General features: G+C 35.4%; 2 protein-coding genes across 2 annotated transcripts; both read left to right on the top strand.

The window, feature by feature from the left end:
- The first annotated feature begins 1 nt into the window (after nt 1).
- On the top strand, nt 2–4,074 carry LOC117620769 (proteasome subunit alpha type-6). Its single transcript, XM_034350969.1, has 9 exons — nt 2–359; nt 974–1,068; nt 1,158–1,239; nt 1,376–1,472; nt 2,407–2,465; nt 2,601–2,683; nt 3,035–3,130; nt 3,375–3,434; nt 3,705–4,074. The coding sequence occupies exons 1-9, from the start codon at nt 284–286 to the stop codon at nt 3,795–3,797; spliced, it is 741 nt and encodes a 246-aa protein (XP_034206860.1). The 5' UTR covers nt 2–283; the 3' UTR covers nt 3,798–4,074.
- Nucleotides 4,075–4,861: 787 nt separating this feature from the next.
- On the top strand, nt 4,862–10,268 carry LOC117622616. Its single transcript, XM_034353358.1, has 8 exons — nt 4,862–5,215; nt 5,551–5,866; nt 6,426–6,623; nt 6,770–7,042; nt 7,591–7,693; nt 7,875–7,993; nt 8,536–8,712; nt 8,927–10,268. Exons 2-8 carry the CDS (start codon nt 5,564–5,566, stop codon nt 9,764–9,766), a joined length of 2,013 nt encoding a protein of 670 aa, XP_034209249.1. The 5' UTR covers nt 4,862–5,215; nt 5,551–5,563; the 3' UTR covers nt 9,767–10,268.
- The last annotated feature ends 3,475 nt before the right edge of the window (nt 10,269–13,743 follow it).

Consider the following 13,743-nt stretch of genomic DNA (forward strand, 5'->3'; position numbering starts at 1 on the left):
TTTTAAACGTGGGCCAAACCATTGGCCCAGCCCACCCTGAGATCCATAAATCAAACCCGAAGGCCAAACCTGACCCGCCAAATACAACGACGTCGTATTAGCGAATCAGAGTTTCAGCTTTCAGCTAGCTTGGGAAAAAAGCTTTCGTTTTTCCTCTTCTAATAAATCCATCGCAGTAGCCCACTATAGTCCGATTCTGATATACACAAAGGTAGAAGGAAGACCCAGAAAGCCCTAAGCAGAGAAGAAGAGGCAGAAGCTCAGAAATCGAAGCATTTCAAACATGAGTCGTGGAAGTGGAGGCGGATACGATCGTCACATCACCATTTTCTCGCCCGAAGGCCGTCTATTTCAAGTCGGTAAGTGACAATATCCCAATACCTCCATTCATGTTTCTCCAGTCTCAATCTCGAACAGCGCCTCAAAGAGAACTGATTTGTGGGTTTTGGGTATTTTAGGGTTTTATGGTTCAATGAGATTAAAGCCCATTTCAATTTTTGTTTGTTTGTTTTGTTTTAATGATGAAATCTGAGGAGAAGAGGGGAATAATCACGATTATGAATCTTATTCTGTCTAATACAAGTTGAAAGGAAAAAGGAGAAAATCGAATGTTTAATTTGTTTGTTTTAGTTTCACGTTGGTGTGTAATACTAGCTAGCTCAATTTACATATCAGTAAAATGAAGTTGCTCAATTTATCCAGATTTATGGTTTCTCGGGCTCATCGGCTGAAAGCCCACTTAATTTCGATGGTTGAACTTGATCCCTTGTTTTGATGCAGAGAAATCTGAGGGAAATAGCAGCTATTACAAATTTAAATATCATTTTTCATATTACCAAAACAAAATGTTTAAAAAAAGAAGAAAAGAATTTCAGGTTGGAATGGGGGTAAGAATAGAATATGTTTTTGTGTTAATGTTGAGTAGCACATAAGGGCTCTTCTGTTCTGAGTTCGCTTTTTTTATGATTGATAGAGTATGCATTTAAGGCTGTTAAGGCTGCTGGGATCACCTCAATTGGTGTCCGGGGAAAGGATTCCGTATGTGTTGTGACTCAGAAGAAAGTCCCGGTGAGTAGTATTGGTTGATTTAACTGAGTCTTTACTTTAGTATGGATGGAATTTGTGCGGGTTATAAATAAATTGTGAAATTAATGCAGGACAAGCTTTTGGATCAGACAAGTGTCACACATCTTTTCCCCATCACAAAGTTCCTAGGGTTGCTGGCTACTGGCATGACAGGTTTCTTTTTTGCTCCTTCTGGAAGCTTATTGGAAGGGCTAACTCAAACAGTTCGTTTGACAAATTTAGATACTTATGTGCTTTTGTTGTTCAAAAGCTCACATTTGGTTCATTCTTTTGGCATGTAATTTTCTAGCTGATGCAAGGACCCTAGTTCAGCAAGCAAGGAATGAAGCAGCTGAGTTTCGATTCAAATATGGATACGAGATGCCGGTAGACGTACTGGCTAGATGGTAATTACTTTAACTGTTTTTACGATATTATTTTACTCTATAATACAACTGAACTTTTAGCTTGCAGTTTTAAAGTACTCCTATGATGTATTATATTTGAAGTTAAAAGTGTTTAATTGCATCCCATTTATGATGTGCGCTTGTTGAGGCTTTTTTATTTTGGGCCAGTGCAGTTGCTGATTTTAACTGTTCAAAAAGATTTTTCACCCCTTCCCCTTATTTGGATATGTAGAATGATGGACTCTATAATGGGATGACATGGAATCTTGGACTTGTGTAGTGATAATTTTAAATGACTCCTCTCTCTCTCTCTCTCTCTCTCTCTCTCTCTCTCTCTCTCTCTCTCTGTGGGAACTGAAGACAATTTCTTTTATCTTTCAAGAGAGCAAAACAAAAATGAATGGGCTTGTTTCCACCCCCTCATGAGAAGTCATTTTACAGAGGGGTAAATTTGACTTAAATTTTTTTGAAGATAAGGTGGGTGTGAAAATAGGACACATGGTGGAAATAGCAGACCCCACTAAATTTTAATTTTGTCAATTTAGTAACTGTATTAGGATTCGGTCTGATTTGATTCAATTTAGATCTAAAGAGCATAATAAATTTGTGTAATATTACGGTTCGAATTATACACTTTATCCTCATACTAGAAGTATAATCAAATCAAACCAACCTATTTAGTAACTGATTTGATTCAGTCATTTGATTAAACAATCAATTGTAGTTCCTCTAGTACATTTCAAATAGAAATTCATGTTGTATTCTTTGACATAGATTGAACCGAATTAAATCAAACAATTGTGATTTGGTTTGATTCCACATAAGATCATATTTTTTGGTGTAAAACGAACTGAACCACTCAAGTTGATTTGGTTTGCCCAATTTAAACGGTTCAAATGGTTTTTTCTTCACCTTAATATCATTTGTATGACAGGATTGCAGACAAATCACAAATCTATACTCAACATGCTTATATGAGACCACTTGGAGTAGGTTTGTTTCTACTCCTTTCTACATCAGTCAATAACCTTTTCTTCTTGTGAAGAACTACATCATGCGACAATTATTGCTTGATTAATTTGTGTATGCATATTTACTGATCCTTTCCATTTATGTTTGTTTCAAAAGTTGCTATGGTTTTGGGTATTGATGAAGAGTTTGGACCTCAACTCTATAAGTGTGACCCAGCTGGCCATTACTTTGGTCACAAGGTATATTTCTTCTTGTGTAACTTATTATGAACTCAAAATGCACAATATCACTGAAAAACCTTCCCACACTTGTTTACAACTTTCATCTATGCATCAACCATTATTTTACTCATCAACAGACACTCCTGCAGTTTTCTTTCATCCCTCTTTAGAGCGAGTTTTTCCATTTATAAAAGCACTTAAGGTTAACTTGCACCACTACAATATGTAGATCGTTTCAACAAAGAATGAAAAGTCTGTTCATCTTGAGACATCACTATGAGCTCTACTCTGCCATAGTTCTATATCTATCTTTGTTGGAGCATCAATGTATGGTGCTTGTCCCCACTGATCAACTATTATGCATCTTAGGCCACAAGTGCTGGATTGAAAGAACAAGAGGCAATCAATTTCTTGGAGAAGAAAATGAAGAATGATCCATTATTTACCTATGACGAGACTGTGCAGGTAGACATTTCTTATCCTTTGATTAATATAAAGCTGTGATCTTGAGTTATTAGGGCCCAATTTGTTAAACCGGTGCATAAGATATTTTGCACGTTTGTGAATTAACTTTTAGACTAAATTTCTTTCTGGAGATTTTAGTGGCTGTTAAATAATGAATTATGATTATTTTAGACTTATGAAAATAGGAATGTTAATCCACTCGTTTGATTCCTTCTCTGACCTCCCACATATCTTTCATTGTTAGACTGCAATTTCTGCCCTGCAATCAGTTCTGCAAGAGGATTTCAAGGCCAATGAAATTGAGGTATTTGAAACCCCCTTTTAGTTTTTGAAATTTTATACTGTTTTGTGATGGGAACCCTTAATGCATTGTTCGTGGCATATTGTTCATAAACTTTTTATTGCTTGTATGATGTGACCGTATTTGATTTCCACATAAGTTTTACCATGTCTCAAAATTGCTTTCCACAGTTGCTTTCCATATCCTATGTTTTATGCTTTTATATCTCAAACTGCAGCAGTAATGGCTTTCATCAGATAAAATTTATGTTAATTTTCCATAATCATTTGTTAGGTTGGAGTGGTGGTAAAGGAGAATCCTGTCTTTAGAGTGTTGTCGACCGACGAGATTGATGAGCACTTGACTGCTATAAGCGAGCGAGACTGAGTCCTTGGGAAACCTGATACTGTCTGGGGCAATGTTTGGATTTGATAAAATGCTGGACATTTTTCTTTCCCTTTTGGAGTATCATATGTTAACTTAAACCCTTTAGCAAGTGCTTACGCAATTTGGCCGGGACATTTACTCCACCTTCTGTAACTTTTGTTAGTTGAAGTTGCTGTTGTTGAATTATTGAATGATTGTCAACTTCATATGTTTTCATGATTTGTATCCTTTTCCAGAATTAGTAGTTGAGTTGATAAACTTGAAACCTCAAAATTCCTCTTGGTCTCTTCTGTGTTCTTTGGATGTTGATATGAGGGAAGGATCTCTACTTTTGGACACTATCCAGTGTCCTAAAAAAGAAAGAAAAGAAAAGGAAAATTATAACATAATTCACTCCGAATCCACACCTTATCCATATTAAAGATCAACACCATTACTTAAATTAGATTAGATTGGGTGTTCTTTTCATGTCCCAAGGAAAAATACTAATAAAGAGCTATTATAACTTAGAGACAAATAACTGTTATGTTAATTTTCCTAAATTGTTTTAAAGTCTGAATTTTATTTTGACATGAGTGGTTGAAGTAGAACACCCTATTTTATAATTTCTTAACATAGATTAATATTACAGAGTAAATCCTCTAAGGATCTTATAACCATACCTGTCAAATTCAAATCTAAGTAACACATCCAAAGGGAAATTACTAAACCAAATACAATTATTTGAACAACTACAGACCATGGTAATTGATTCTGATGAGTAATTATTTGCATTAGAATTTTAAAAATGCGTTCCATTTCTAGTGATGTTAAACATTTTCACTATTTTATTTATTTATTTATAAATTTATACAAGTGATATTGGGGAAGAAGGAATCGAATATAGGAAATTGGATACAAGAATAAATGTGTTTAACCACTTAAGCTACAAACTCCTTACTCCCACTATCCAATATTCAATAAGTGAGCATGAAAACTTTAGAATTAATTTATCATCATATTCTAGCAAAATAAAGAAATTCTTTTTGGTAAATTCATTTTCTTCTACTTGAGAGTAAAAGTAGAAGCCAGCGTGTGCGGATCTGCGGCTGCCTGCAGATCTCCACCTGATCATCTGATTCATTCGCGCGGACCATCTCAGTTGAGGTCGGTTTCTACTTGCCACATCTCTCCCACTCAGCCTCTTTCCCTGCCCGCCACGTGTCCCCCTCACCCCAACCCCTACAAAACTACGTCGTTGCCTGGGCGTTTTGCTTCAAAACTGCGCAAAAGCTCTCTCGAGTCCTTTCACAAACAAAAGGAAAACCGAAGAATAAGCGGGGTCTCGTTCTCTTTGCCACAGAGAATAATATTTTTGATGCTTTACAGACGAAGAGATATTAATTCCCAATAATTTACGCCAAAATCGATCTCTTCAGGTACGCTTTCGCTTACTCTTCCTTATAGCATCAAATCTTCCTGCTCTCCCAAATGTCTCTCAAATTTCGGATTTTTAGGGGTTTTCCGTTAACCCAATTTATCAATTTAATCAGGTTCGGTGCAATTTTGTCTCTAACGTTTTTATTTTCCGCTTCTGTATACTTTTCTTGAGGAAAAACTTTGATCTTTGGGTAATTAAGCGGAAATTAGGTGCAAAAGCACAAGAAAGTAATGCAATTTTAATTTATTTGGTGTTTTTAGCTTGAAAGGTTGAGTAAAACACGAGTCTTGATAATATATTTGTTAATTGCTGTTTGGATTTCAATGTTTATAGGGATAGTAAGCTAATGGCAACTGCAACTATGGCCACCGCAGCCGGTGCAGCTGCCTTGTTGTATTATACATTGAACCGTAAGTTACAGTCCCCCACGACTGGCGGTGATGATGACGAAAATGGGGGTGATAGTGTGCCAAATCAGGCTCCTTTGGGAATTGAACGGGTTTCGCATAGGTTAATTCAAGCCCCGGCTACATGGTTGGAGACCATCTCGACCTTGTCAGAGACTCTTAGGTTTACTTACTCCGAGACTTTGGGGAAGTGGCCTATAGGGGATTTGGCATTTGGAATCAGCTTTCTTCTGAAGAGGCAGGTAAAATGCTTTCATGGCCATCGTTTCGTTACTGTGCTGAATTCAGTGTTTGCTTAGATTTCATGTTTATTGCTTGTGGGGTTCTCTGTTAATGTGCTGAATTCAGTGGTTATGTTGATTTCATGATTATCGTTGTGGGTTCTGCACTACTTTGTTGGTCTTTTTCATGATTATAGATGGTTATTGCTTTTGCACAACTCATTTACATATATCTATATTCTGAATATAATACTCAATCTAGAGATGGAAAAAAAGGTGGTTGATTTATGAAAAGCTTCATTCTAACTGAGAGTTAGAAATAGAATTGGTGAAAAATGTGACGTTATATTTTGCAGCTTTAAAAATCATTACTCCATTCTTCTGTAGGAGATCAATGACAATGAAACTGGCATTTTTGAGTTCAAATGTTGTTTGCCAATCTGGAGATGACAGATTTTATTGTTTGTTCCAAATTGTTAAATTAGTTTTTCATGTTTATACCAGGCGAGTGAATTTATTTTATTTTAATTTTTTGGTTTGGATGAATAATATTTGATACTTTACTGTCTGTACTTTGCAGGGAAACTTGCATGTTGATGGTGTATTTGGTGGAATAGACAGTCAACAGCTAAAAGGATCTCAAATCATTGCTGAACTCAAATACCTCTTAAACTTGCTGACACTGTGTTGGCATTTTTCAAAGAAACCTTTTCCTTTGTTTTTAGAGGAGACAGGCTATTCCGAAGAGAATGTTCTTCTTCAGGAACCCAAAGCAGGAGTAAGGATGTTAATTTAAATAGTGTTACTGTTGTACTGATTGTTTGCCAGTGCCTTTATGCTTGATTTTACTGTCAACGGTATTGGAAAATAGTTGAGCCGTATCTATCCATTAATATCAAATCCTCTATATACTTTACGCTGCAGATCTTGAAGCCTGCTTTTACAATTCTTGTTGATCATAATGAAAAATGTTTTCTCTTGCTGATTCGTGGAACCCATAGTATTAAGGACACTCTGACGGCTGCAACGGGAGCTGTTGTACCATTCCATCACAGTGTTGTACATGAGGGAGGAGTCAGTAATTTAGTTTTGGGTTATGCGCATTGTGGAATGGTTGCGGCTGCTAGATGGATTGCTAAGCTTGCGAAACCCTGCCTTCTAGAAGCACTTGACCAATATCCTGGTTATGAACTTAAGGTAATGGTATTGATGGGATGTTCTTTATGCTACTACTCAAATTAGTAGACAGTTTATGAAGATAAATTAATTGACTACTTAATTTCTTGTTTTCATATACGATACTGTGCTTTATATTTCTTATCTTTGTGTCAATATATCTTTTGTGTGATGTAGTAGTTTCTAGAAAGTATACTTTTGTAGGAGTCTTCTTGGTTCTTAAACTTTTCAGTATCATATATTTTCTTGGCATCTGTAATCTGTGTCCCTGTAGCAGCCTTGCTGATGCAGATCTCGGTGGAGAATTTGTTGATTGGTTGATTAGTTATTTTCAGCAGAGTCTTCTACTGGTAACTGTATCATTCTTTTTCGTCCGGAAAAAAAAAAAAAAAAAAAAAAACTGTTTCATTCTTTACGTAAATTATATATACCATATGACCAGCTACTGTTCTTTCTTGGAACTTGATTGAACTTACTATCGTTGTCTCTTCTTAATCGCTTTGGTGGCTTCCAACAATATTATGGTCCATAAGATTAAGAAATTTATCAAAAGTAATGGTTTCTGACAGATTGTAGGGCATTCTTTGGGTGGAGGCACAGCAGCACTTCTAACATATATATTGCGAGAGCAGAAAGAACTTTCGACAACCACCTGTGTGACATTTGCTCCAGGTTTGTGTTCCTTACATGCCATGGCCTAATATTAATTTCAGTGCTACTCATCAAGTCTAGTTCCTTTCTTAAGTTCTGTCTTGTATTATTTTGTTCTGAATCCTGATGTTTGTTTTGTTTAGCATGGTGTAAATTGTTTGGTTGAGTATTTCTATTAGTGATGACTTGATATACATTGCAGCTGCCTGCATGACATGGGAGTTGGCAGAATCAGGTGGTGATTTTATTACTTCCGTTATTAATGGAGCTGACTTGGTGCCCACATTCTCTGCTGCATCGGTGGATGATTTACGTGCTGAGGTTATGTTCTAAACTCTGGTTAATTAAATCATGTTGATTTTGATGAGAGAGTGCTTCTTGAGCAATTACCATGTTTTCCGTATAATTGATTTGGAAAAAGTGTGTAGTACTGAACTTATATTGTTGCTGCTGATAGAAGCTTTTTTACTGTACTTTTTTGGTTCTAAATATTTTTTGCTCTAACTTGTGATTTTAGTCAGATTACGACCATGAAGTTGAAAAAAAATGCATGCAGGAATTCCTTTTACTCCTAGCATGCTCTTTTCTCATTTATAATACATGGAGATATTATATTTGTCAAGTATACCCAATTTATTATTTTTGTTATTATTATTTTTCACACGAAATCTTATTAGCTTCAATAAGTTTTCCTACACAGCCATCCTGTGCTAGTAGTTGGATCTCTGGCTTGTTGGTACTTGACAGGCTTGCATACTTGCTATAGTTCTTGTGGAACATTGCTGATGCTGATATTCCTGTCATGCTTCTAATATGTGTTTCTTTCTAATATATTCTTTTATTCAATTTATTTCTTTTTACAGGTGACAGCATCTGCTTGGTTAAATGATTTGAGAAATCAGATCGAGCAGACAAGAATCCTTAGCACTGTCTATCGCTCTGCCTCAGCTTTGGGTTCGCGGCTTCCGTCCATTGCCAGTGCTAAAGCAAAAGTTGCTGGGGCAGGGGCAATTCTGCGCCCTGTTTCCAATGGCACACAGGTAGCCTTTTGTCTTTCTAATGTAATTTTGCTACGCACCATCTTCTTTTCCTTTCTGAACCTTCTTGTAAGAAATCGAATATTATTTTTCGTCTTTATCGTGTCTTGTGAAATTCTTGTTATAGAAGCTATCAACCTTGTTATTTGGTGGTTGAAACCTATATTCCTCTTCTATCTAATCATTTGGTTGGTTGTGAAACTTTCTAATTTCACAGGTTGTTATGAGAAGAGCCCAGAGCATGGCTCAAGCAGCATGGACTCGTCCTTCCCTTAATTTGTCATCATGGTCATGCATGGCCCCTCGTCACCGAGCCTCAGCTGTTCATTCAAACTCAAATGATGAGGGAAGTTCTCCAGGATCCTCTGGCAGAAACAAAGAGACTTCTGAGCTTCTTCTTACATCCCCAAAGAGAATGACAAGCTCAACTGGCATTGAAACCATTGATCTTCCTGTATCTTCATCTGTAGGAATGGAATGGACTTCAGAGGTTGGTTGTTCTTATTCTGATGGAATGCGTCCAGACACTGATGGTGATGTCGGTAATGAAGGTGAGAGGCTTATGGACCATGATAGACATGAAGACCGCATGACTGAAGTTGAATTGTGGCAGCACCTTGAGCATGAGCTTTATGATAGAACAGAAAGTGAGGAGACTGATGTGGCAAATGAAATAAGGAATGTGGAAAATGAAATAAGGGAAGAGGAAGAAGCAGCAATTGCAGAGGTAAGTGATGGTCAGCCAGAGAGCTCTGCCCCTGATATGAAAGAAGCGCACAGATTTTTTCCTGCAGGGAAAATCATGCATATTGTTACGCTTCACCATGGTGGCCCTGAGTGTGAAAGTGGTAGCCCTAGCTCGAGTGCATCGGGTAATGAGCAGCCAGAAGAGACTAGGGTTGGTATTTTCCTCACTCCAAGATCTCTGTACAGTAAACTGAGGTTGTCACAAACCATGATTAGTGATCACTTCATGCCAGTTTATAGAAGACAGATTGAGAAACTAATTAAAGAACTTGAGGAAGAAATAGCGTCAACTGGAGATGTAGTGTTTTAGGGAGAGGGAGATTGGAATTATACTGTGCATACGCATTGCACCGGACTTGGAATTTTGACCCCATTGATTTTGAATCTGAGCTGCATAGAGACGCTAACCATCTTTCATTTCTTTGCCGCAGTGTAGGAAGAACAGTGATACGTGCCGCTGTCTAGGGATAAAAACATTCATTTGGCTGCCTCTTTATCACTTAAACCTGTATACAGTTTCCAAAATCCTCGTCTTCTGTAAATTGGTTCATTTTTTTCCTTTAATTAGTTGGCAGGCAATTTTTAGTATTTCTCTGTTGAACTTGTGGATTATATACCATGTCCTCTTTGTGGTTGCCCTGTTGGGCTCTACTTATTTTCAGCCAGGGAAACGCACTCAGAGGTTTACCATCTTGATTTTGTTGTTGAAACATCTTCTTTATGATTTTAGAAGTAGGCAATATGGGAATGTAAATATTTATTTGTTAATGTTTTTGCAAATATTCGAATACATCAGGATTGACATTTATTTATTTATTTATTTGCACATCAGGATTGAATAATTGATGCACTAATCGGACAATAATTTAAATTAATCATAGACCAAGAATCCCAGAAAGGAAATCCACTTGTAAAAGCTGAATGAGGATTTGGTGTTCCACGTCAAATCCAACTCTTTAAGAGAAAAAGTCCAAATATCATGCCGACTTCCACCAGAAATTTTATTAATCAATTAATTAGCTTGTTTGTTTTCGCCGATATTTACAGGTTTATATTTAATGCATTGTACCAAGCCAACGTTGATTTATATATTTATATATCTATATTTATCTATAAATAACCCAAAACCGCAATTAAGAAAATAAAAATAAAAATATAACTTCATTTGAAAGGCACAAATATGTAACAAAGTTTCCTCGAAAAATACAAATAATTAAAAAAACAAAAAGAAAATAAGAGTCAATGTTAAACAAAATTTTTCTATAATTAAGTATTACAAATTCAAAAAACAATTTTGGTTTACGAACTAGTTCATGATCTTATGGTACTTATGTTCCTAATACTAAAAGAAATCCTGAATTCGAATCTTCCGCTCTCCATTAATTAAAAAAAACACACACACACACAATCATGATTTTGAACTTGTTGACCATAACTCATAGTAATTATCACAAATACTTGATTTATATATGAAGCAACTATTTCATATTTTAGACATCAACACAGAAAAGAGTAGTAGAGAATTTTGTATCTCTATTGAAATTTGTGTGATTGTTAATATATGATGAGTCACTGTCTATGCTCACATCATTCGATCGTTTGAAGATCTTCATTCATTAATATTTGCCTAAATATTTTTCTTCATTTATTCCTACACAACAGTTAAATATGGAAGTGATGGTCGACCGAACTTTAATTAACTCAATAAATCTTTGAGCTTTTATTATTATATATTAATAGGGATGTAATTTATATGTGATGATGCTTTTGGTGATTTCTTTGTCGAGATCGATCACAACTTGCCACTTTGCCAAAGGAACAAAACAAAGGTCTTCTTCTACCCCATGAAATGAAACAAACACGCCGAAAGAAAACTTAAAGGCTAATGACTTTTTGTGGGATGATGGTGATGCAATGAAACCACATTATGGGAGTTTTATTTCTTTTATTTTACTGATGCATAGTTTTTCTTCCTATTATACTTTTGACTTTCTAGCCTCCTTCATGCATTTATAAACGAGTATCAAAATACTGTATGCATTTTGTGTTGTAATCGGCTTTAGCTTCCTATATTAATGAAATTTGATTTCGACGACGGAAGAAAAAGGTCACTTACCTTTAAAAAAAATACTCATATGCCTCCTTGTAATTTTGTAAAAGGATGGATGGCCAAGTTTATTTGTTTTGTTGTTGAAAGCAGAAATTCTAAATCAAACAAAAAAACAATAGGCTAGGTGTCATTCCTATTTCAGCATCTTATAGCTAATACTAGTATCATTTGCTTTTCTTTTTAATCAAAGATTATGGTAAGGTCAAGTATCATCCAAAAACAAATTTTTTATTCGCAAAAGAAAAGCAAAAGGATGAAGAAAGGAAAAAGAAAATTCACAAGAGTATTATCTGCAAGCAGTGAAGACTAAGACACCCTTTTGACATATTTTAGACAATCATAGAACTCAAATAAATATTTAAAAAATTCATGCAAAAAACAAAAAAAACAATTAGAATGGTAAAATGATGAGAAATCAAAAAGAAAGAAGAAAAAAAGGGCAATTAAAATGATGTTAATGACCCACTTGGATAATTTAACCAACCTGATTAGTGTGCAACACGTAAGTAGTGACTCAGATGCCATGTCAGAATTTCCTTTCAATTAGTCACCACGTCACCCACAAGAATATTTCGTTGTATGTCTTGGATAATTATGGATGCCAAGGCAATTGGCTCTGGTTGCCCATTCAACAAAACCCAGACAGCTAGCTAGACATCACATATGTTGATGCCCAATCTAATATTTCTTTTTATTCTATATTGTATTTCAATCATTCAAAGCGTTTATTTATTCGTTTAGATATTCATTCAAAGATACATATACTTCCTACTTTGGATAAATGTATATTGATGCCAAATTGTCCTATGCTAGCATGTGAAGCATGCATGCATACTTGTGGACATGCATGCAGATGCAGTTCCTCTGTGTGCTTCAAATGAGGCATTAAGAGGAGCAACAAATAAGGTCCTTGTGTTTTGTGATAGGAACAGATCATTTGGTGGGTTGCCTATCTATTCTTGCAAGGTGTCATAATAATAATCACTTGGGAAAAAGGAAAAAAAAGAAAAAAGAAAAAAGAAGAAGTTCTCTTTCGTGATCGATATCAGCAATAATTTCACGAGTCTCTTTTAAAAAATTTTGAGGTTTGGCAGAGCTTGGTCCATTCATTATTGTGAAAGCAAAATTAGATGTAATTTTGATCGCGATTGGTTGGTCTTTGATTACCAAAACAATCAGATTGTCAAATTGATCATGAATAAGGGCCAACCAGGTAATATAGGTATACCCTCGTGCTTCAAAAATTAAGGGAGTGGGGACTAAAGAGGGGGTTGCGTAAGATGCACTTCTGTTAAATGTGAAACTCCAATAATTAAAGGCGTGATTATATCACTGTGCACATCATATTCAAAAGCCCCACCTCTTAATTCTTATTCACTTACAATTTAGACACGTGATAGCTCACGCGCAAATGGATGGTTGTAAATCATAAACATATATGAATCAATACTGAATAGATATAAGTCTCACGATAAGATTTGTACAATTTAACATCGCATATTCATTTTCATGTTGTTTCTATAAATTGTTAATTAGAAATTATATAAAGGGAATTGCAATGATCTTACTTTTTATCTTTATTATTTTAACTTCAGTAGATCTAAAGGCCAGCCATCAACCACATCAAAATAAAAAAAATAAAAAAAATAAATCTAAGTTTCCATTTCAATACACTATATATCATACCCTAGTTTAATATTTTTTTTCTTTTTGAATGAATATCTAATAGATTTCAATTTTACTGTCACGTAGGATTTATTTCGATGTAGGATTAATCACTAAACCTTATAGTCTAGACTTGTACTTCTTCTTGTTACTGTGAGGAAAATACGTACGGCTTTATAATTCCGATAGCGTAACAGAGTTCCGACTCTAACTCTACATCTTCTCTAAGTTTTATTTTAAAAATTTATATTAGTTAGGTATCTAAAACTAATCTCTGACTTCCCATCCCACCCCTCACATGCTAATTACTCATTTATCTCCCCATAGTGAAGAAACAGACAGTCTGAAAACAAAATTGTTTGTTAGCTCAAATTTGAAATGACCAAAAGTAGTGTAAGCCTGGAAGACCTAATTAGGCTGTGTTTTGTACGCAGACAGTACGAAAGCTTTGCAGTAATTTGATTTGGAAAGACTTCTGGAGAGTCTAGCAGAAAACCTGGAAAAATTAATTA

Source organism: Prunus dulcis, chromosome 3 (genome assembly GCF_902201215.1).
Source record: "Prunus dulcis chromosome 3, ALMONDv2, whole genome shotgun sequence".
Classification (NCBI taxonomy): domain Eukaryota; kingdom Viridiplantae; phylum Streptophyta; class Magnoliopsida; order Rosales; family Rosaceae; genus Prunus; species Prunus dulcis.

Coding starts and splice junctions, on each gene's coding strand:
- LOC117622616 (XM_034353358.1), top strand. CDS start 5,564: ATGGCAACTGCAACTATGGCCACCGCAGCCGGTGCAGCTGCCTTGTTG. Junction 5,867..6,425: donor GCTTTCTTCTGAAGAGGCAG/GTAAAATGCTTT, acceptor TGTACTTTGCAG/GGAAACTTGCATGTTGATGG. Junction 8,713..8,926: donor CTGTTTCCAATGGCACACAG/GTAGCCTTTTGT, acceptor CTAATTTCACAG/GTTGTTATGAGAAGAGCCCA.
- LOC117620769 (XM_034350969.1), top strand. CDS start 284: ATGAGTCGTGGAAGTGGAGGCGGATACGATCGTCACATCACCATTTTC. Junction 360..973: donor AGGCCGTCTATTTCAAGTCG/GTAAGTGACAAT, acceptor TATGATTGATAG/AGTATGCATTTAAGGCTGTT. Junction 2,466..2,600: donor TATGAGACCACTTGGAGTAG/GTTTGTTTCTAC, acceptor TTGTTTCAAAAG/TTGCTATGGTTTTGGGTATT.